The sequence below is a fragment of the Acomys minous genome, assembly GCF_964271855.1.
Source record: "Acomys minous genome assembly, chromosome: 2".
Taxonomy (NCBI): Eukaryota; Metazoa; Chordata; class Mammalia; order Rodentia; family Muridae; genus Acomys; species Acomys minous.
Window position 1 is genome coordinate 49,900,357 of NC_140484.1, and position 23,840 is coordinate 49,924,196.

Consider the following 23,840-nt stretch of genomic DNA (forward strand, 5'->3'; position numbering starts at 1 on the left):
GATTTGTCACTTTGTCTGTCCTTCAAGTAGACATCACTTTTAGAACGTGGCTGCTTCCTTCTATAAAGTAACCTGACCTTCATTGTTTGGGATTAAAGGTGTGTGCTAAGCGCCTTTAATCCCAGCACTCGGGAGGCAGAGGCAGGCGAATCGCTGTGAGTTCGAGGCCAGTCTGGTCTACAAAGCGAGTCCAGGACAGCCAAGGCTACACAGAGAAACCCTGTCTCAAAAAAAAAAAAAAAAAGGTGTGTGCTAAGGCCATGTCTGCCTTCCAGATCACATAGACCTAGAAGGTCTTTGGAGATGATCTCTTGCCAGGGCAGGCGTATTGCTGAATTAGAATTCCTCTACACATGATAGTTATTCTGAGAGGTAGAAACACAGCCCAGGCTAAAAAAACAAAAAGATTTAGCTTCAGTCGGAATAGGAGAGTTTGACAGAGAAACCTGAGCTCAGTTTTCCTCCAAGTTCCATAATGAGCTTAGGGAGATGGGACCAGTTCTGGTCTGAAATGCTGTCAAGAAATAGGGCAAGACCAAGGATGCAAGTCAGAGGAGCGTGCTTACGTTACATGTGGCTCTCCAGGCATGGTCACTGCTGTCTTGTGATTACCCACAGGAGGCTCAGGAGGCAGGGCCCAAGGGGCACACAAGCGCTCACAAGTGGTTCAGAGGTGACACATGGATCTGTGTACAAGCTCCATGAAGCCATTCTCCTCCCAGGATAATTGGTCTTAGGTGCATCTGTTTCTTTGAGTTGCTGTGGGTGCCATTTCTGGGTGACTAGACATTTGTTTACTTTTCACCAGGGAAAGTAAACATGACTGTCACCGGTATAGTGTTTAATCTCCAACATAGCAAGGACAAAGGTGACCAGCTCAGAAACTGGCACCTTCATTATCTGGGAGACAGGATTAATAAAAGGGGAAATGGACTTCGGAAAAGAAGTAGCTAAGCAATCACTTGACACTGTTTTTGCCCTGATCTAAACATCGCCATTTAGACAACACTCTGCCTGTCACAGGCATCTGGAAGTCACTCAAAGGGCTTCTCTTCACTTTTTGTTTGGTTTGCTTTTTTTCTTTTTTTCTTTTTAAGCTTTGTTTATTTATTAAAGATACAATGTTCTGCCTGCACATCAGAGGAAGGCACCAGATCCCATTATAAATGGTTGTGAGCCACCATGTGGCTGCTGGGGTACCTCTCGAAGAATGGCCAGAGCTCTCAACCTCTGAGCCATCTCTCCAGCCCTTCTTAATGATTTATTTTATGTGCATTTGTGTTTTACCCACATACATGTCTATGTGAGGGTGTTGGATCCCCTAGAACTGGAGCTACAGATGGGTATGAGCTGCCATGTGAGTGCTGGGAATTGAACTTGGGTCCTCTGGAAGAGCAGCCAGTGCTCTTAACCATGGAGCCTTCTCTCCAGCCCCTTGGTTTGCTTCTTTCTTTTCTTCTCTCTCTTTTATTTTATTTTTTAATTTATTCTTGTTACATCTCAATGGTTATCCCATCCCTTGTATCCTCCCATTGTTCCCTCCCTCCCACTTTCCCCTTACTCCCCTCCCCTATGACTGTGACTGAGGGGGACCTCCTCCCCCTTTATATGCTCATAGGGTATCAAGTCTTTTCTTGGTAGAATTTTTATTTATTTATTTAGTTAGTTAGTTTCTCGAGACAGGGTTTCTCTTTATAGCCTTGGCTGTCCTAGACTCACTTTGTAGGCCAGGCTGGCCTTGAGCTCACAGTGATCCACCTGCCTTTGCCCTCTGCCTCCCTGAATGCTGGGTTTAAAGGCATGTGTCACCAAGTCCAGTTGACTTTCTGCTTTTTTGTTTGTTTTTTATTTTATGTTCATTGGCGTTTGCCTGCATGTATGTTTGTGTGAAGGTGTCAGATCTTGGCGTTACAGAGAGTTGTGAGCTGCCATATGGGTGCTGGGACTTGAACTCAGATCCTTTGGAAGAGCAGTCAGTCGACTCAGCCGCTAAGCCATCTCTCCAGTCCCTGTCTGCTTTTTAAAGATATATTTTATTACATTTTATTTGTCCAATATATCCTCCTGTTAAAGATGTGTGGTGGCCAAAGAACTAATTTCTATTTAGTATGTGGTAATGTAAGGCACTTACTGTTAACCCTGACTTCAATCCTCAGGACTCACACAAAGGGGAGAACCAACTCCCCAAGTGTGGCTCTAACCTTCGTAAAGGTACTGTGGTACACATCTCCACAAGCAAACAAATACATGTAACTAAAAGGACCTCTGGTACAATACCAGGGCTATCGGTCACTTAGCTTTCAAACAAGAAATAGGAACCACCAGGTGTGGTGGCGCACGCCTTTAACCCCAGCACTCGGGAGGTAGAGGCAGCCGGATCTCTGTGAGTTTGAGGCCAGCCTGGTCTACAAAAAACGAGTCCAGGTCAGCCAAGGCTACACAGAGAGACCTCTGCCTCCCGAGTGCACTACCGGTATGTGGTGGCAGGGCACACCTTTAGTCCTAGAACTTGGGAAACGGAGGAGGAAGAGTCCCATGGCAACCAGGGCTACACTGCTTTTCTCTTCTGTTCCCTAGCCTCCTAGATCACCCCGAATTATTGTTTCTTGGCTGATTTAGTGGCACTTTAAATCGGAATTTTTAGTTCCAGACATTTTTGCTGTTTCTCTGCTGAAACAGTGTGTATATGGTGGGGGAAGGAGTAGTGAGGGTGTTCCCTATTAGTGTAAGCGCCCATTGTGACAGCCTCCACTGGCACCACGAATGCTAGGCAGCAGCGCCATGGTAACCGCATCCTGGTCTTGGAGGTTCTCAGGGGATCTGCTGTGTCCTAGGAAAAGGCCACGTTCTCTGGACTCAAGTTTTTTAAAAACGGAAATTATATTCACCGGGAAGCGGTTTACACACGCTCACACACCACCCGTCCTTTTCATCTTCTAGAATCTTTGTTTAGGAGGCTCCGAAGCGACTTCCCCACCCCACCCCACTCCAGAGCGTCTGAGCTACTAGAAAGGAACGCGGCGCAAAATAAATAAATAAATAAATAAAATAAAAATTAAAAATACAAGAGATGTTGTCCCCATCTGAGCCTAGGTAACTTTCCTACACCCCTGCCGCTCTTTTCTTCGTCTGCGATGCCTTCCAGGAGGCTATTCAAGGGAAAGCCAAAAAAAAAAAAAAAAGATGCGGAGCAGCCCCGCAGTACCCTCTCCGCCCGCGGCTGGCGGGGGCTGCCCTGGCAGGTCTCCAAAGCTGCGGACGCCCCTAGCAGGTTAACACTAAGATTCTCCGCCGCGCAAAGGATCCCGCGATTCCGCGCTGCCCAGGGTTCCAGCCGAGACGCGTGCCTGGGGCGGAGCTTGGGGCGTGCCCTCGCGTGATTGGTCAGTCTGGTCAGGAGGCGGGGCTGCCGGACGGACGCTGACAATGAGCCTCCATAAAAGGGAGCGGCGGGGTCGGGGGCCCCGGATCGAACCTTCTCAGCCCGGGGTCGTGACGAGCCGGAGCTCGTTGTTGGCGGGGCGGCCGGGCGGGCGAGCGGGTCAACTGTAGGTGGGCCGCGCGGGCCCGGCGTGGCCCGGGACGGGTGGTGGCGCGCGGAGGCCTGCGAGCCGGTCCTCTGCTTTCCGGTCGCCCTTATCCGCCTCCTCGCCATGGCCCTGAGGGCCGAGGGCGCCGCGGCCCTGGACTGCTTCGAGGTGACGCTCAAGTGTGAGGAAGCAGAGGACGACGAGGAGGCCGTGGTGGTGGCCGTGATCCCGCGGCCGGAGCCGATGCTCCGAGGTGAGGGGGGGGTGGCAACCTCACTTCCGCATGGCGGCCGGGGGCTCGGCCTCGGGTTCCCGGTCCCCAGGCGCGTCCCCCCCCCCCCCCGCCCCCCGCCGGCGTCTGCAGCCCCGGCGGGCCCTTCCCGGTCAGGTCCGCGTCCGGCGCGCGCCCTAGCTCCTCCCCCACCGAGGTTTGGAATCCCAGGCCTCTCAGAGCGCCCCTTCCTCCGTCGCCCCTCCCCCGCTCAGAGTCTAGAGACTTCCATCCATACTGAACAAGCACTTGGGGTCTTCCGGTTCCCTGCGCCCCCCTCGGGCCCAGCGTAGAGGCCGGATTCCCAGGACTGGTTTGTGCGCGGCCACTGTCTCCCTGTTCCGGCCTGACTGTGTCCTAGGCCGAGGGGCGACCAGGCCTCTAGGCCCCAGGCTAGCCGCCGAAGGGATAACAGAGGTGCTGTCGCGTCTGGCGACTTCCAGAGAGAGGAATTTTAAGAGACCAGCAAATAGAACCCGTTCTCCCCTCCTTTCCCCATCCCCAGGCCTTGTCTCTCAGGAGCCACAGGTGTCAGTTCTAGAACCCGGCAATTGAATGGAGCACCAAGCAGCACCCAGTTTAAGAAAAGGGGGACTTGCTTGGGGTGGGTACTAAGCCGTGTACATGGAGATTAGTCACCAAAGGAGGTATTTGAGGGACCACCTGGGAATAACTCGCTCTCCCCTTCCCTTCCCCCTTCTTCCTCTTTCCCAGCTTTTGTCCAAAGGAGAAAACAAAGGGCTACCTTTATGAAAGACAATTAGTCATGAAAATGCAAATATTTCCTTATGGTGGAATAACTGTCTCCCTTAAACGAGACAGAACCCAAAAGAGATTGGACTCGTCGTTGATTGTGTTTCTGGAATTTAAGGATTTCCTTCTCCTTTTTGGAGATGGGAGGAAGGGTTAGAAAATTCGAGATATAAAGGCCACATTCCTCTCGGTGTTTGGTGCATCACACAGGTTCTTTTCTGCTTCTGTAAAGCACTTTATGGAGCGCTTTCTTTGCTGTTGTCAAAGGTTCCCAGTTAATTGTTGTTAACTCAACAACCCTGCCAGGGTGGCCTCATCCCTGTTAGAAAGAAATAGACTTCTACAGAGGTTCATTCCTCAACTGTATTTATTGGCCAGGTATATGCCAAACTGTTTCAGGCGGAGGTAGAGGTGGTAACAGTGCTGAAACCTTGCTCTTGAATGTACATCCCAGTGGCAGCCAACAGGTAAGTTGAACTTAGTGTGTTAGGTGGCAATAAGTTCTTTTTTTATTCTCTCCCTCTTTGTGTGGTGGTGGGGCCCGGGGAGTGCCAGCATGCATGAAGAGGTCAGGCCACCTTTCAGAAGTTAATTCTTCCCACCATGTGGGATAGAATTTGACTCATAAGGCAGCAAGAGCTTTTACTGGCCCAGCAATCAGTTTTTTAGAGAATACAAAAGTAATGAAGAGGAGTGGGGAGTGTTAGGAATGGTAGGATAGAAAGATCCCAGAGCCTCTTGGCCTAGGCACAAGGTTCTAGGAAAATCTGGGCTTTGCCAAATGGATGAGTTCAAAGCTTTGTTCTTTGTGCTCAGTGTGATGGTCCAAGCTAATTCTTTTACTCAGAAGGCAGAGGCAGGTCGACTTCTTAGCTTTAGGTCATCCTGGTGCACACAGTGAGTTGCAGGCCAACATGAGCTATAGTGGGACAGTGTTTTTTAAAATGAAAAATAAAAAAGTTTTTGTTTTTTAATCATAGTTCCCTCCCACACCGCCCTTTTTCCCCCTGGTTTTTGTTTTTTGTTTTTTCTTAGAGATAGGGTTTCTCTATGCTTTGCAGACCAGGCTGGCCACAAACTCAGGGATCTGCCGGGATTACAGGTGTGCTCCACCACACCCAGCTTAGTTTCTTTCCTCTTGTTGTGACAAAACACCATGACCAAGGCAAAGTATAAACAAATGGCATTTGGAGGACCTGTTGGCGTGCACCTTTAAATCCCAGCACCTGGGAGGCAGAGGGCAAGGCTAGCAGATCTGAGTTCAAGGCTAGCCTCAAAAAAATTGTGGGGGTGTGGATGGCGGGGGTTTGCTTAGGGTTAGAAGCCATGATCTGTCATGACTAAACGCATGGCGACAGGCAGGCATGGTGCTGGGGCAGTAGTAGCTGAGAGTTTACACTTGGTCCACAAGCACAAGGCAGAGAGTATAGGAGCTAACTGGGAATAGTGTGGGGCATTTGAAATTTTATTTATTTATTTAATGTATATGAGTGCTTTACCTGAAGAGGGCATCAGATCATATTTATAGATGGTTGTGAGCCACCGCGTGCTTGCTGCGGATTGAACTCAGGACGTCTGGAAGAGCAAGGGGCACTCTTAACCGCTGAGCCATCTCTCCAGCCCGGCCACCATGGGACATTTCGAACCTGACAGCCTTGTTACCCACCACCTCTAATCCTTCCCAAGCTGTTCCAGTGGCAGTTCTAAGCATTGATGAAGATGAGCCTTTGAGGAGCCATTCACATTCAAACCACCACAATTTTGTCTCTGAAAGTGAAAGGATTATCTGCCAGTTTACTGAGAAAGACAGGGCTTTGGTGTAGACCTGTTGGAAGGATTGGAAATAGGCTTTGAACTTGGTTAAATTTGGTGTCTCTTACAGGCAGAGTGATTAGCTAAACAGTTGGACATCTACATTTAGAAATCTCTCTAATGCCTTGTCAGGGTATTAATATGGGTTGCCAGGCTTGTGGTCTGAGTTACTTAGGCTGATTCAGGAGGATCACAAATTCTCAGCCAACCTGGTTAGTAGGTCTTGTCTCAAAAAGTAAAAAAAAATAACTGGAGATAGAGTTCACTGATAGCATACTTGTGAGATAACAAGTAAAAGTATGTGGCCCTTCAGTCAGTCCCACTGCTCCCGAAATAAAATACTGACGTTGTCAGCGGGCAACAGGTGAGATTTACCCAAAGGAGGGGACCAAATGGAGTCAAAGGGCTGATCAGGGTCAGTCGCTTGTCATTGATGTTAGCACTGTTGGTGCTTGAGAGTTAAACACCAAACTGATCTCCTGAGGGCCTGTGCAGTGCTGTGGAGGGAACATGCCACAGGGGAGTGGGGTGGTCAGTGGGGCAGGGTGCAGCTCCTGCAGGGAGTTGAGAAGATAGTGTCAGGGTGATCTTCAGGAGGAGGAACGGGAGCCTATGTGGGTGACAGGAACAGGCAAGTAGTTTCCTGAGTGCTTTTGAGTAGTAAAAGTCAAGATGGAAAAGGGGATGAGTGGGAGACTTGGGTTGGTTGACTGTTGCAAGACCTGGTTTAGGGGAATTGAGGGTAAGAAGGCCAATTAAAACTAGGGGCCCTAGGCCAGATATAGTGGCCCACATCCTAGCACTGGGGAGGCATGTGAATCTTGGTGAGTTCCAGGCCAGCCTGGTGTGCAAAGCAAGTCCAGGACAGCCAGGACTCTTACACAGAGAAACCCTGTCTCAAAATACCCCTCGCAAAAAAAGAAAGAAACTAGGGGTCCTGTTAACGTGGAAAAAGGTTCTAGGACCTATACTGTTCCAGTAGCTACCTCTTCCTAAAGCGCCAGTGTGTGACGCAGTTGCTGCTGTTGGTAGAGAGGGATACAGTACCCAGGCTTGTAGGCACTTGGCAGGAGAGTGCCAGGCTGTGCTGAACTGAGGGTTTGAGAGCTTTTCTCATATAAGCAGAGAACTAGTAACAAACCAAGGAGGGGAGGGCCATCGTTGCAAATATTCAAGAGCACCCTAGAAAAGGAAGGCTGGTTGTGAGAGACAGGTTGACTTCTGGGAGAGGCATTAACCTGTAGAGGAACAAACAGGACAGCCATTCCCTGTGTGCCAGTTCAAATTTAGTATTTTTTACTCTTCTAAGAGTATATACTATTGTGGTTAATCTTGGTTGAGGAGTTGCTTCCATCAGATTAGTCTGTGGGCCTATCTGTGGAGCTTTTTTTGTTTTTTGTTTTTATTGCTAATTGGTTGATTTAAGTGGGCCTGAGCTTTATAAGAATTGTAGCTCAAGGAGCCTGGGAGAAAAGCAGTGAGCCCCTCTCCCTGGTTGCTGCTGTAAGCTCTGCTTTAACATCCCTAGATGACTGACTATAACCTTTAAGTAAACCCTTTCTCCTGCCCCACCTCCCACTTTCTTAGTTAGGGTTACTGTTGCTGTGATGACTGTGACCAAAACCAACTTGGGTAGGGTAGGGTTTATTTCATGCACAGTTCATTGAACAGTTCATTTTCAGAAGCAGTGAGGGCAAGAACTCGTGCAGGAACCTGGAGGCTGGAGCTGACACAGAGGCCATGGAGGGTGCTGCTTCCTGGCTTGCTCTCTTGGCTTGTGCAGCCTGCCTTCTTACTGAACCCAGGACCACTAACCCAGGCATGGCCCCACCCACAGTGGGCAGGGCCTTTCCACATCAATCACTGAATAAGTAAATAATCTGCAGGCTTGGGTACAGCCTGGTTTTTTATGGAAGCATTTTCTCTGTTGAGGCTCTGATAACTCCAGCAGTGTCAAGTTGACATTAACTAGTCAGTATACTCCCCTAGTTGCTTTTGGCTGTGTTTATCACAGCATTAGAAACCAAATTTGGAGAGAAATTAGTACCATGAAGGTGTGGTGCTGCTGTGGTGGACCTGACAATTTTGGTTTGGTGGGAGGATTGTGAAAGCATTTGGAACTTGGCCAGTAAGTGCTCAGAGTTCGATGAGCTATAGTAGGAGCTTAAAAGATAAGAGTGTTAGCAGGGCGTGATGCCGCACACCTGTAATCCCAGTTTGCAGGGAGGGGGAGGCAGGTGAACTCTGAGTTCAGGCCAGCCTTGGTTTACAAAGCGAGTCCAGGACAGGCAGGGCTACCCAGACAGAAAAACTGTCTCACAAAACAAAAAAAGGTGAGAATGTTAAGAGCAGCTAGGTATGGAGGTGCAGGACTTTGGGAGGAAGAGGCAAGAGGATTTCTGAATTCTAGGGCAAGGGCTACACAGGAAAACCCTGTCTCTGTGGGAGAAAGGAGGGAAGTAAAGACTCTTATTAGGGCTGTCTGTGTGATATAGTTACATTTTAAGGATCTGTGAGTGAGCCAGGCATGGTGGGGCATGCCTTTAATTCCAGCCTTGGCTGTCTGTACTCATTTTGTAGACCAGGCTGGCCTCGAACTCACAGCAATCCACCTGCCTTCCCCACCCCCACCCCCGAGTGCTGGGATTATAGGAGAGTGCCAGCACTTCTCGCATGCTTTCAAGCAGCATTCTTCTGTGGCTCCTGTTCAAGCTCCTACCTTGAGTCCTTCCTACTTTGGCTTTGTTGAGTGATAGATTGTACCCTTAACCCCTTTTCTCTCCAAGTTGCTTTGATTTTGATGTTTTATCACAACAACATAAAACAGAAAGCAAACTAGAACAACTAAAAAGCAGAGTCTGGTGGCAGAACCCTATAATCCTGTCTATACAGGAGGCTGAGGCAGTCGAGTTGCATTTTAAGGCCAGCCTGGGTAGCAAAGCATGACCCTGAGTTCGATCCTCAGGACCCTCCATGTAAAGGTGGATGAACAGAGCTTCATCCCACAGCATTGTCACCTGGCCTCCTTGGCACGTGTGCGCCACTCCACCCCACCCCGTTATACACTGCTGTGGGGGGAAAGCTAGGTTTTATCCCTGGGTTGAGTACTTGCCTTGCATACATGAACCCCTAGGTTTGATTCCTGTCACCTCAAATACCAGGCATGGTGGCACTTGCTGCACTCAGAAGGTAGAAGCAAGAGGATTAGGAGTTAAAAATTGTCTTTAGTTGCATAGTAAAGTTGAGGCTAGCCTGGACTGAGACTGAACTATGCATTGTGGCCTACAAGTCAGATAAGGATACAGTTGATTATTAAGTGAGGAAACCTAGAAGCCTCACAGGAATGATACCTGCCAGGTGATCAGAGCAGGCATATGGTGCCTGGTAGCCCTGGAAACATCTATAGAAAGGCATCTGTGACGAGATAAGAGGTCGTATAAGGGTGAAAATGTAATCCTAGGCATCTTGGCTGTGTGCCTTGTGCTGGTCTGTTAGGGAGCTGGAACATCGCACAAGAATCCTCTCACCCACCCCACACAGGTGTGTTCTGAGCATCACCAGCCCTGGCATCTTCACAACACACTCCCCTTTCTTCAGTAACCCAACAGGAAAAGACGCCGCTACTTAGGCCTCACCTTCTGGAAGCAGGTGGCGAAGGCTGTGAGGAGCCGAAGCAGCAAGTGTCATGGGAGCAGGAGTTCCTGGTGGGGAACAGCCCAGGAGGCAGTGGACGGGCGCTGTGCATGGTGTGTGGGGCTGAGATCCGGTCCCCGTCAGCAGACACTGCTCGCACACACATCCTGGAGCAGCATCCCCATACTCTGGACCTGAGCCCCTCTGAGAAGAGCAACATTTTGGAAGCCTGGAGCGAAGGGGTGGCCCTTCTGCAAGACATTCAAGATGACCAGCCATCCCTGCCCAGCCTAGGTAGTGAGGGTGGGGGCTGAGGGAGAAGTGGGGCCTATGGGTGCCCTCGAGCTCAGTGGGCTTTTGCCCCCTCAGAGTCAGGCCAGGATGGCCAGCCAGACCCCATCTCCAATCCGGACCCTGCCAGGATGCCAGCAGAGATTGTGGTCCTCTTGGACTCCGAGGACAACCCATCCCTCCCTAAGAGGCTCCGGCCCAGAGGACTCCGCCCCCTTGAGCTGCCTGGTCAGTGAGTGGGGAGATGAGGCTTAGTGGGAGACCTGTGCATGGGCTGGGGCAGGCAGGTGTCCTCAGGAGCCTGAAGTTAAAGAGCTCAGGCAGAGTGGCCTTAAAGTGCTAAAGTTTTTTCCTTTTGCAGTTGCCCCTGTCACAGAGCCAGGAAATAAAAGGCCTCGTGGTCAGAGATGGAAAGAGTCACCTGAGGAGGAGCCTGCTAGAAAGAAGAGAAGCAAACATATGACCAAAAACCTGGACCCTGACCCAGGTGAGGGGACTTAGGGGTGCTGAGCCTGGCTCTAACACTGGAGCAGGAAGTCCATAAGGAAGTGGACAGGCAGAGGGCACCTGCATGCAGCTTAGCTGAAGCTTAGGGCTTTACATTTGGGTTCTGGCCTCCTCTTCTCACAGTTCTACATGGCCTTCTTCTAGACCCCCCATCTCCTGAGTCACCCACAGAGGCGTTCGCAGCACCAGCTGAAGTCCGACACTTCACAGATGGCAGCTTCCCTCCTGGCTTCGTCCTCCAGCTCTTCTCCCACACTCAGCTCAGGACCACAGACAGTAAAGACTCTTCTAAAGACAGCAAAGCAGCAGCAGAAGGCCTGCCCCTGCCACAAAGTCCCTCTTCAGGTGAGCCCTCCTGGGAGGGGCTGGTGAGGAAAGCTGAGTCCCTGGATCACAGCCAGAGCCCAGGGGGGAGGTGCATGGTGGTTAGGACCCCAAGGAAATGCCAAGGACAAAGGGGTTTGAACGCTGAGGAAGCTGGCCTCTGAGCTGAGCATCTCTGGAGGCGGTCATTGCATTGTGCTAGGCCCCCCAAAGCTTAGTGCCCAACTTCAGACCATGAGGCTGGTTCCACATGGAGCCCTGGAAGAACTTTTCTCACACTAGTGATACAGGGGCCCAAGTGAGGTAGGTACCCAGCCATTTAAACAGTGTGGGGACCAGGACCCCAGGTGATGAGCATCAAAATGATGCTCCATAGTCCAACAGCTCAGTGAACTTCTATTGACAGCTAGTGCTTGTGTTTATAGCCTGTTCCACTAATGGAGAAACTTCTGTATGTAATTCATTTGGTTCTTAGAAAAATACCTTATAAGCCAAGAGTAATACAACACTTGAAAGTCCAAGATTCAGGTGGGCAGTGATGGTGCACACCTTTAATCCCAGCACTTGGGAAGCAAAGGCAGGTGGATCGCTGTGAGTTTGAGGCCAGCCTGGTCTACAAAGCGAGTCTAGGACAGCCAAGGCTTCACAGAGAAACCCTGTCTTGGAAAAAAAAGAAAAAAATGTAAGTCTGAGACTGGAGGTCAGCCTAGGTTATAGGATGAGAACCAATCTTAAAAATCCAAAACCCAAAAAGTACCTTACATGAGCTGGCCCTGGGGCCTCATCAGGTGAAGATACTTGTTGCCAAGGCTGATGACTTGAGTTACGTGCCCAGAGCTCACTTGGTAGAAAGAGAAAACAGGTCTCTGACCTCCACAGGTGGACCGTGGCCCACATGGCTTCCCCTCCCCAAAGTTTAAAAAAAAAAAAACAACTGGGTATGATGCAGGGGGATCACCAAAAAGACAAACTTAAGAAGGGTAAACTCTTATTCCAGGTGGAAAAACCAAGTCTTCCAAGAGATGCCTCCTTTCCCATGGTCTTATTATGAGTTTTCTGTTTGCTGCTGTAACAGATTATACAATTAATTTAGTAGCTTAAAATAGCACACATTTGCATTTTAGTATTGGAGGTTGTCAGTAGTGGGTCTTCCTGGATAAAACTCAAGGTATTAGCTGAACTGTATTCCTTCTCTGGCAATTCTGGGAACAGTCTTGTTTTTTGCCTTTGCTTCTCTAGGGTTTTGTTTTGTTTTCTTGTTTTTTCGAGACAGGGTTTCTCTATGTAGCCCTGCCTGTCCTGGACTCATTTTGTAGACCAGCCTGGCCTCGAACTCACAGAGATCTGCCTGCTTCTGCCTCCCGAGTGCTAGGATAAAAGGCGTGCGTCACCACGCCCAACTCTTGGTTCTATACCGTTCCCTGGTTTGTGATCTCACATTCTCAAAACCAGCAGTGGGTTGTAGAGGTTCTCAAATCTGTCTTTTGGTTCTAACTCACCAACCCCTTTCTCCCACGTATTTCAAACAGAAACTATCTTGAGTGGGGTTGGCTTTAATACTTCAGTGAGAGCCAGGCACGTAATCCCAGCCCTTGAGAAGCAGAGGCAGGCTAATCAATGTGAGGCCAGCGTGGTTTACAAAGTGAGTCCAGGCCAGCCAAGGCTACAACAGAGAAACCCTGTCTTGAAAAAACAAAAAACAAAATTCTGTGAGTTCAAAGCCAGCCTGGTCTACATAGTAAGTTCCAGGATAGCCAGAGAAAATAGTGAGACCCTGTTTCAAAAAAAAAACAGAACACACCTTTAATCCCAGCTCTTGGGAGGCAGAGTCAGGTGGATTGCTGTGAGTTCAAGAACAGCCAAGGCTACACAGAGAAACCCTGTCTCGAAAAAACAAAACAGAACAACAAAAGACCCTTGTGATTTTCTTTCTTTCTTTCTTTCTTTCTTTCTTTCTTTCTTTCTTTCTTTCATTCATTCATTTTTGAGACAGGGTCTCTTCTACATAACACTGGCTGTCCTGGAATTGAATATGTAGGCCAGGCTGGCCTCCAACACACAACCAGGTGTCACTATACCCAGCTATCCTTGTGAATATCTCTATTTTATTATTTATGCAGTGCCAGGGTGGAACCGAGTGTGTCTCCCAAATACTAGCCACAATTCAGTCTGTCTGGGTTTTTTGTTTGTTTTGTTTTGAGAAGGGTTTCTCTGCGTAGCTTTAGCTGTCTTGGACTCCCTTTGTAGATCACTCAAACTCACAGTGATCTGCCCGCCTCTGCCTCCTGAGTGCTGGGATTAAAGATGTGCGCCACCACGCCCAGCCTGTGTTCCCTTTTTGTTGTTATTTTAATTTTTTGGTGTTTTGAGACAGGGTCTCAGTATGTAACTCTGCCTGTCCTGGAACTCACTATGTAGACTAAGCTGGCCTTGATCCACTTGCGATCTTCCTGTCTCTGTTTCCTGAGTGCTGAAATTAAAGGCATTTACTACCATGTCTATCTTTTTAATTAAATTTTGTTTGTGTGTTTGTTTTTTTCTGAAGACAGGGTTTCTCTATCTAGCCTTGGCTTTCCTGTACTTCTTTGTAAACCAGGATGGCCTTGAACTCAGAGATCCTCCTGTCTTTGCCTCCCCAAGTGCTGGGAGTATAGGTGTGCTCCACTACGCCCAGCCTTTAATCCCAACACTTGGGAGGCAGAGGCAGGTGGATCACTGTGAGTTTGAGGCCAGCCTGGTCTACAAAGTGAGTCCAGGACAGCCAAGGCTAACACAGAGAAAACCCTGTCTCAAAAACAAAAAAACAAACGACAAAAAAAGATTTAGTTTATGGCTGAGTGGTGGCAACCACAGCATTCTGTGAGTCCAAGGCTAGCCTGGTCTACAGCGCTAGTTCTGGGACAGTCAAAGCTATACAAAGAAAACTGTCTCAAAATAATTTGTGTTTAGCCGGGCGTGGTGGCGCACGCCTTTAATCCCAGCACTCGGGAGGCAGAGGCAGGGGGATCGCTGTGAGTTCGAGGCCAGCCTGTTCTACAAAGTGAGTCCAGGACAGCCATGGCTAACACAGAGACCCTGTCTCAAAAAACAAACAAACAAATAAATAAATAAATAATAATAATAATTTGTGTTTGTGTGTGGATACGTGCATGAGAGTGCAGGTACCCATGAGGGTGTTGGATTCCTCTGGAGCTAGAATTACCGATGTTTGTGAGCCACCCAATGCGCATACTGAGAATCAAACTCATGTCTTCTAGAGCAGTATGGGCCTTTAAACACTGCGGTGATTGCCATGCCCTCTAGAGAGCAGCGGCTGAGTGAGCCTGCTTCCTCCTCTCCTCCTCTCATCTTGGGATACGGTGCTGCTTGTGAATGAGGGGTTGTATCCCCCAGGAGTGCTTAGGCCCTTGCCCCACTAGATTGGAAATGTGCCATTAATGTGCTTTTGGAGCTGGGGCAAATAAGACAGCTAGTAGGCAGCTGCCAGTCCCTGGCATGGGTCTTGCAAAAAGGAGGTGAGCTTTTAGTGTAGAGGCAAGCAGGTCCCCGGTAGTACCCACTTTTAATAGTTTGGTTCCTCATCAGAGCTCTGTAGAGGAGCACACCATTTGCCTCTGTTTACCAAAATGCTCTCCTTCACTCCTACATTTGGATCAGTTCTAGTGTTCACATGCTGCAGCTTGAGTCACATTCCAGGGCCACTCGCTGGGCTAAAATGCCCTGCTTGGACTTGCAGGGTTCTGGGCCTCCTTGGTCCACCTCAGATCTTCTGCCTTCATGCATGAAAGGCTCCTTCACTTTGAGTCTTGGGGCATCCTGTGCCCAAATTACCTGTCTGTGGTGGTAAGTTGAGAAGCAAAATGGAAGGGAGGGCACCATAGGTGATAGGAAAGAGAGAGAATGGGACAGAGGAGGTGGCGCTGTGATCATGGAGCCCTGCCATGATCCTGGTGGATTCCTGGTTTTGGAACCCAGAGCTTTGACAGTCCTGGGGCTTTCAAGGATCCTGCTGGAGGTTTAATTAAGACTCAGAGACATCTGTATAGTGTAAGGCTGTTGGCCTTCTGCTGGGCAGTGTCTCAGCTAGCATCTAACTGAACTGGTCTCCTGCTTCCCAGCTCTGTCTTGTCTCTGTTCTGCTTTCTTCAGCATCTCTGCCTTCCAACTCTTTATTATGCAAGAAGCCACATTTTTTACTCAACTGATTGGCTTTGGGGGTCTAGTGGGGGAATTCCACAGCAACCTGTCTTTTTAAAGGTGGATGAGCACATGACATTTACATATCCTGCACCCAGGTGCTGCCAGCTGCAGTTAACAATTGAAAACACTTTCATAGCCAGAAAATAGATCTGTGGGTCCTCCCAACAGTACAGCTTCCATTTAAGTAAAGTTCCTACTGTGCTGCAAAGAGGAAAAGAGTAAAAATCATGGATATAGAAACTAGGAAAGCTCACTGTTTGTTGTCAGCTTAGCTGAACTAATGGATATGCCTATGTGGCTATCTGGAAAAACTTTTGGAACTTTCCAAGAGCCTTGCTTGCAGTATAGGGGTAAAGTTTCCAAACCAGTGGAGTGTAAGTTCAGTTTTCTTATCCAATATATTTTATTACGAACTTATTAACCAAGCGTACGTCCCTTATAGCCCTACTAACCGAAACAATAGGAAAAGAGGATTAAAGAAAAACAAAACTGTAAGGATATCAGTTCTGAGGAATGATTCTCCTGGCGTTGTCAGCAGGATTTCTTCTGCTGGAACCTGAAGTAACCAGAACCCGGCTGCTCAGCAGGATCCCGGAGGCCCACAGCTTTCCCTCAAGTGTCTCGAAGTGGACCGATAAACAGCCAAAAATATCCCAAGTCTCCCCAGGCCCCGCCTCCAGTTTTGGGCTCATTTATATATCTCCTCCCAGAGTCTGTTCACGGGATCTTTTCAGCTGGCAACAATCAAGCTCCCACATGAGGTGGTTTGCCTTCTAGTGGATTAACCTCACCTGTTCTCACAAGACTGTTCCGATCCCACAGTTGGGATCATAACAAAAACATGTTTCTCTCTCCTTCAGTAGAGAGCATAAACCGTGAAGATAATCCCATTCACAAGTCACTGGAGGTGGGAGGGCCTGCTTTTAGGGAGAGAGGTTAGAACAGGTTTTACTGTGATAGCTTGGTCTGTTTAGACTTGGTGATGGGTGACTTTTCTGGCCTCAGCCTCCCAAGTGTTAGAGTACAATCATGTGCCACTGTACAATGCCTGGCTTTTGCTTTTTTTTTTTGAAACACGGTCTTCTATAGCCCAGGCTGGCATTGAAGCACTGATCCTCCTGTCTCCACTTTCCAAGTGCTGACCCAAGAAACTAGTCACCACAGCCATGGGCAAGAAGATATTTCCAATAACCATTGAGATGTAACAAGAATAAATTAATAAAGGAGAAAAAAATGGAAAAAAAGAAAAAAGAAAAAGAAAGATCCCGGGGGGGGGGGGGGAGAAGATATTTCCAGACGGAGCTGATCGGGGAATGCAGTGAGAGAAAGTAAAGCACCTACATATACAAATGTGAGCCTCAGAAAGTTCTTGGTTTTGGGTCACTTTTTGTGTCCTTGGCAGCTAGAGCAGTACCTGTGTTATTCCAGTACCCTGCTTCTGGGTTGTCTAGCAATCTCTGACATGTCATCACCTGCTGCAGCCAGTGGGGGCGGGTGTAATAAACCATCTGTCACTCTGCAGTCTCTCTCCCCCTGTCTTCCAGTTTCTCTTCCTCTGTCTGTCTCTGTCTCCCACCCCCCATCTGCACAAAGTTGCTGTCTCTCCTTTCTTGGCCCCTTTATCCTCTGGCTACTGTCTCGTGTATTCCCAAGATGGAATCTTTACTCTGTCAGCTGCCTTTTACCTTTCTCAGGAGTCCATCAGACTCAGACTTTATCCACAGCATTCCACACTAATGGTTCTTCTTTGCCAGTGTCCATTGACATAAAGTTAAAGCCAGTATTCAGGCTTCTGTGTTCTCTCACCCTGTTTCCATCCTCTAGTTATCTTGGAACAGGCTATCTATACCCTTGTAGAGTAGAGCCCTTGTCCTTTCTTCCCAGGTGCTGGGGTTACAGGTGTACACCACCACACCCAGCACTTCCCGTGTCCCTTGTGTAGGCATATTTTTAAAATGTATTTTGATTTTTTATTTCTTCTCTTTCTCCCTTCTCCACCCCAATCCTTTCTAACACCTCAACACCATAGTTTTCCTTAGTTACTTCCTGCTGTTTAGGGGCAAGTCCAGTCCTCATTTGAGGATATCTCTAACTTCTTGTCAAACTATCAACACCAAGAGCAGCAGTGAAGTAAAGCGCCAGCAGCCTTCTTCTTCCTTGGAACCCCCAGTTTCTCTCTGGGTCTGGCTTTTATTCCCACTGGCAAAGACCACAGCCCCACACAAGTTAGTTACCAGTTGACAAACATCACATGCCCTCTTTTTTTTTTTTTAATAAAATATTTAATTTTAATATATGTGCATTGGTGTTAGGATGTCAGATCTTGGAGTTACAGACAGTTGTGAGCTGCCATGTGTTTGCTGGGATGAGGTCTTTTGGAAGAGCATGGCAGTACTCTTTAACCACTGAGCCATCTCTCCAGCCCACCACGTGCCCTCTTATGAGGCAGTACCAGCTGTGGACAAACTGGAGCAGCCCCCGTATCCCACACCTGGGATTAAAACAAAAACATGTTTACATATGATAACCCAAAACTTCCATAATAAAACCCTTGCTTCTTTTTTTCAAGACAGGGTTTCTCTGTGTAGCCTTAGCTGTCCTGGACTAACTTTGTAGACCAGGCTGGCCTCAAACTCACAGAGATCTGCCTGCCTCTGCCTCCCAAGTGCTGGGATTAAAGGCGTGCCCACCACTGGCCGGCTCCCCTGCTTATTTATTTTTATTTTTGGTTCCTACAGTTGATAGCACATCATCTTGTCTGTCATCCCCGTTCTAGACTATAAGCTTATGATTAGCCCTGTGAGAGTCCCAGTGGTCATAACACTTCCAGGTTCAGCATAGACAAGGTTTATGTATATCTAGGAGATGACATCTGGGCCCATAGCTCTAGACTCCATCTGTGGGCTTGTAGCTTGGCCCTCTCTCCCTTTGCTTACAATTTCTTTATTAGTATTCGGGTATCACCTCTATTTGGTTGATTAAAGATGTCAGCAGAGGATAGCAACAACTGGTTTTAATCTCACCACTAGTGGGGCTGAGGCAAAGGGGTAGTAGTTTAAAGCCCTCCTGGGCTATATAATGAGCTCCTGTCTCAAAAAAACAAAAAAACCCTAATATTCTCTACTAATTTTTTTTTTCAAGACAGGGTTTCTCTGTGTAGCCTTGGCTGTCCTGGACTCACTTTATAGACCAGGCTGGCCTCGAACTCACAGCGATCCTCCTGCCTCTGCCTCCCAAGTGCTGGGATTAAAGGCGTGCGCCACACCTAGCTATTCTCTACTGAATCTTATATTTTATCTGGGCTGTGGTGATGCATGCCTTTAATCCCAGCTCTTGAGAGGCAGAGGCAGGTCAATCTATCTCCCTTTGAGGCCAATCTAGTCTATAGAGCAAGTTCAGGACAGCCAGAGCTACACAGAGAAACATTGTCTCAATCAATCAATCAATAAAAATCTAGTGTTCTGCTCTGAGCTACTGCCCCAGCTCCCTTTACTTTTTATTTTAAGACAGGGTTTCATTCAGTTACCCACACAGGCCTCAAACTTTGTGTTATGATCTTCCTACTCTACCTTCCCATGGGAGTGTGTATGTGGTCCACGCCTGGTTCCACGAATTGAACCCAGAGCTTAGACTTGTCTAGGCAAGTTCTCTACCACCGAGTTGCTGTATTCTCAGCTCCTCGTGTATGAGATGGGGTCTTTACATAGACTTGGCTGTCGTGAAACTCACTGTGTAGACAGTGTAGACAGGCTGGCCTCACGCTCAGAGGTCTACCTGTCTCCAGCTTCTAAACGCTGGGACTAGTTCAAGAGCAGCCTGGTCTACAGAGTGAGTCCAGGACAGCCAAGGCTACACAGTATGTAGCACTATTTGATTGCCATTTCCTGCTTGGCTCTACCTCTTTTTTAAAGAAATTATTTCTTAGCCAGGGGGTTGTGGCGCACACCTTTAGTCCCAGTACTTGGGAAGCAGAGGCAGGCAGATCTCCATGAGTTTGAGGCCAGCCTGGTCTACAAAGAAAGTCCAGGATAGTCAAGGCTACATAGAGAAACCCTGTCCTGGAAAAAAGAGAGAGAAAGAAAAAAATTACTTAGTTTTTTATGTGCCTTGGTGTTTTTCCTGCATGCACTGTTTGTGTGAGGGTGTTGTATCCCCTGGAACTGGAGTTGGAGTTACTGACGGTTGTGAGCTGCCGTGTAGGTAATGGAATTGAGCTGTTATCCCCTGGAAGAACAGCCAGTGCTCTTAACTGTTGAGCCATCTCTCTAGCCCTCCCTCCGCCCTTTTGTTTGTATTTCAAGACAGGGTTTCTTCTTATAACCTTGGCTGTCCTGACACACCCTCTGTAAACTAGGCTGGCCTCAAACTCACAGAGATCCACCTGCCTCTGCCTCCTGAGTGCTAGGATTACAGGTGTGCACCACTAGGCCTGGCATTTGACAATCTTATTGCAGTAGTTGGTCTTGAAGCTTTTGGTATTTTATATCAGGCTCTTTTCTATCATTTATTGTTTCTATTTTATATTCATTGGTATTGTCCCTGCATGTATGTCTGTGTGACGCCCTGGAGTTATAGTTTATAGAAAGGTATGGGCTGCCATGTGGGTGCTGGGAATTGAATCATGGTCCTCTGAAAGAGTAGCCAGTGCCCTAAACCACTGAGCCATCTCTAGCCCCCAAGTCCAGACCTGAAAATGACCTTGAACTCCTGGTTGGCCTGCCTCTGACTCCCAAGTGCTATGATTGCTTTGACATAGCATTTGCATGGGCCCAAGTCAAGGACATGTTTGTGTTTCTACCTGCCCTGTTTGGAGTCCTGGCTTTGCCATTCTCAGTACCTTCCCAGTGATGCTAAGACACCAGTCTATGTGGAGCCTGCATGAAGGCTGCAGAGCAAAGCTGGGGCACTAACCCAGGGTGTCTTGTCACTCCCATGCCATGGGGCGAAAGCCATGTGTAGACTTAATGGGTGTTCCCTATCATATCACTTCTAAGTGTAGTCTTTTTTTTTTTCTTTTTTTTCCTCCTTCCAAAACAGGGTTTGTCTGTGTAACTAACCTTGGTTGTCCTAGACTCTCTTTGTAGATCAGGCTGGCTTCCAACTCACAGCGATCTGCCTGCCTCTCCTCCCAAGTGCTGGGATTAAAGGTGTGCGCCACCACACCTGGCTCCTATGTGTAATCTTAAAGGTGGAAGCTGGAGAGCAAGGTCATGGCACTGTGAACCCACATGCTGAGTACACGGGGAGGGAGCTACATTTAATGCTTGGTCTGTGCCTCAGAGCTGTGAGGTCCTCCATTCCTGTTGAATCAGGAGTGGGCTGTTGGCTCTGTTTTTTAACAATTAAACTTTATTATACAACCCAACTAGCTTACACAAGAAGGAAAAAAGGTTAAAGGGACAAAAGAGTGAACCTTCCGGTATCCGTTCCACAGGACGGGTCCTTAGGTGTCTTTCTGGCCCACGTGCTGGTCCGGCCTGATCTCTGCTCCCCATGCGCTCTTGCCTGGGCTGAACTTGTCGTTCTCTCCTCCCCACCTGCCTGAGTCACATGGAAAGGGCGGTCTCCTTCTTCCGTTGAGGGTCAATTAGGAAAACAATAGCCAAGGTGGGGTCCCCAGGTCTGCTTTCTGAATTCCAAGCCCAGGAAGGCTCCACTCAGTCTATCACAAGGTATTCATGGGGTGTCCCAAGGGTAAAGTCCGCCAAGACTGCTTCCACCTGTGACAAAGCTTAATCTTTCCCACAGTGGGCCTTGTGCTTTCCTTGGTCTTCTCCTCGGACAGATGCTGGGCTATGGAAATGGGAAAAGCCCTGGTAGTCTGGTATGGTTTGCAGGTTTGGGGACCCATGGGAACGCCCTGACTGTGCTTTCTGCTCCCATCCCTTCCCAGCTCCCCCTCCGGGGCTCCGTGGGACACTGGATCTCCAGGTTATCCGTGTTCGGATGGAGGAGCCACCAGCCGTCAGCCTCTTACAGGACTGGTCCAAGCACCCCCAGGGCACCAAGGGGGTGGGAACAGGTGACAACCCAGACTGGCCCAAGGTTCTGTCAGAATCCAATGCCACTGTAAAAGGACAACCAGAGGCAGGAAATGGGGTATAAGTTTTCATTTCCCGGGGAGGGGGGTGGGAAGAAGGAAGGGGGGGGAGGTAGTATCCCCCTTTGGCTTAACTCTCAGATCTGCCCAGCTTGGCTACCTGATGAACAGCTTAAAACTAGGTGCCGGGACAGTGTGGAGGAGAAGGACAGCACTGTCTGTTGGGGTACTAAAAAATGCTAGCCCCTGGCCAAGGCTGAGGTAGACCAGGTAGCTTAGGCTGTTGGGTGATAAGGCATTGGGCCTGTGGAGAACACCTTCCCCAATCCTTTGCTGACCCATTCTCTGACCCCACACCTCCTCCTTCCTCTCAGCTCCTACCATTCTCCCCTGGCACAGTGCCTTATGCAGAGGTGGTCATGATGAGGTTCGAACTGAGTCCCACTACCTCGGGGGACACCTCCTCCCCCACTTCTGGCTCCTCCAGCAGGAGGCCTCCATTACCTCTCACCACCTCATCCCTGCTGAGGGCTCCCTTACACCCCTTCACCTTACGTCCTGTTGCATCTGTTGTCCTGTTGTATATATTGCCTTTGTTGACAATAAATTATTTTTTTTTTATTAAAAGATCTGTCTGGGCTGTCATTGGGGAGAGGGAGGATTCTTAGAGCAGCTTGAAGGACAGGAAAGGGAGTGTCCTGGGTGGGAGCCAGAGACCGTCCCCCCCCCCCCCATTAGAGCCTACTTGAACCTCTGGACCTACTTAACTTGGTGTCAGTCAACTGAGAGAAACATATTTATTTGACCTACTGACCCACCTGGTAGGCCTCTGTCCAAGCAAAGCTTCTATGGAGCTGGGACTATTCACACCCAAGGAGCTAAGAGTTATTGGGGCCTGATGGCTGGGCAGCCCACACAAGCACCTCCCCTTTGATGAAAAGATGGCACCCCCCTGCTTTCTTGCAGGTCTGTAGATTCCACTACACAGTTCGTTTTTGTTCCCAAGTCCACCTCAGGTCTGCAGATTTTGGACTTCCTGAGCTAACCCTGCACAGACCTAGTCAGTAGGTTTTGCATTTGGGGTGAAATGACCCTCCCAGGTTGTTTACTATCAAACCCTAGGTTTCTCTAGCGGATCACTGCAAAGTTTGAGGCCAGCCTGGTCTACAAAGCAAGTCTAGGATAGCCAAGGATACACAGAGAAAGCCTGGGGGGAGTGGGCAGCAATCCCCAAGAAGTATGCAGGGGTGGGGCCACCACACACTGCTGGCTGTTTTGCTGTTCCTGGTAGGGTATGAAGACTGAGGGAGAGGTGAAGAAGGCGGCTCATCTCTTAGCAGGAAGAGTCAGGGGTGTGCTGTGTGCTGGCTTAAGCTATATCACACTGGATTACTGGGGATTGGCCCTTGGAAGCCATTTGATGTTCTCAGGAGGAACCCTAGAATGTAGAGGGTCCTTGGCCAAGGGTAGGTGTGGAGTAGAGGCTCGGGGTACCCTTGTCCAGTGTCCCCAGCCTTTGTGTGAAGTAAGGTGGGCCACAGGGCTCCTGGGTCTACACCTGTCTCTGGAGGTCGGCACAGTTTGTACACTCCCTAACCCTGATATGCACTGTCTCTGGAAGTACTGTGTTGGAGTGCGAGGTGGTTTCTGTCCCTGCAATTGCCTGTTTACTGTATGCCAACTTGTTTATAAAACATCCTGTCTATCACAAAGTATTGAGGAAACTTACTGAACCTTGTGTTGTAAAATGGTGACCCAAATGCCCCTCTGTGGTTGTGTGAACCTGGCTTGTCGTAGACTGTGAACTCTGTGGTCCAGGGACCACATTATGTTGACTTGGTGTTTCTGGCACCCTGCGTAGGACGTGGCACGTAAGTGCTCAATAAATGTCTGTCAAATGCCATCTTGGTGTCTAGGTGTTTGTTTTGTGTTAACTTTTTCTCATAAAGCTAACAACTCAAAAATTTGGCTTTTTTTTTTTTTCATTTTGATACATTCTGTGGCCGTTTCAAGCGCATGATCCTCCTCCTAGGTGTTCTCTATGCACAGCCTAAAACAATTCAGATAAAACTGTAAGAAACAACACACACCCCTCAGGGGGAGGGGCTCAGTGTCTCTGAGCTGGTTCTGTACCTATAACCAACTGGCTTCAATTTGAGAGTTCCTACAGCCCCCTCCTGGTTGGTTAATTTGTTATCAGAGGGCTGGTAAGATGGCACATGCCATGTAAATCTGATGACCAGAGTTTCCTTCTCAGAATTTAGATGGTGGAAGAAGTTGCCCTCTGAGCTCTGTGTACCTGGCACTTGGGTACCTGTACTCAGACACCAGTTGTTGTGGCACACACCTTTAATTCCAGCACTCAGGGCAGAGAGACATGCTGATCACTGAGTTCAGAGACCAGTCTGCTCTATGCTCTATGCAGCAAGCCACTGTCTCACCAAAAAAAAAAAAAAAAAAAAAAGACACTGTCTCACAA

At 48.7% G+C, this 23,840-nt stretch overlaps 1 protein-coding gene across 2 annotated transcripts; it reads left to right on the forward strand.

The window, feature by feature from the left end:
* Window positions 1-3,004: 3,004 nt before the first annotated feature.
* Window positions 3,005-21,988, forward strand: SPINDOC (spindlin interactor and repressor of chromatin binding). 2 transcript variants are annotated; one of them, XM_084761417.1, is made up of 6 exons: window positions 3,005-3,783; window positions 9,964-10,293; window positions 10,369-10,518; window positions 10,652-10,777; window positions 10,942-11,142; window positions 21,253-21,988. In XM_084761417.1, the coding sequence occupies exons 1-6, from the start codon at window positions 3,654-3,656 to the stop codon at window positions 21,345-21,347; spliced, it is 1,032 nt and encodes a 343-aa protein (XP_084617543.1). In that variant the 5' UTR covers window positions 3,005-3,653; the 3' UTR covers window positions 21,348-21,988. The 2 variants fall into 2 exon arrangements, with proteins under 2 accessions (XP_084617543.1, XP_084617542.1); XM_084761416.1 differs by having other exon boundaries at window positions 3,011-3,783; window positions 21,215-21,988.
* Window positions 21,989-23,840: the final 1,852 nt, after the last annotated feature.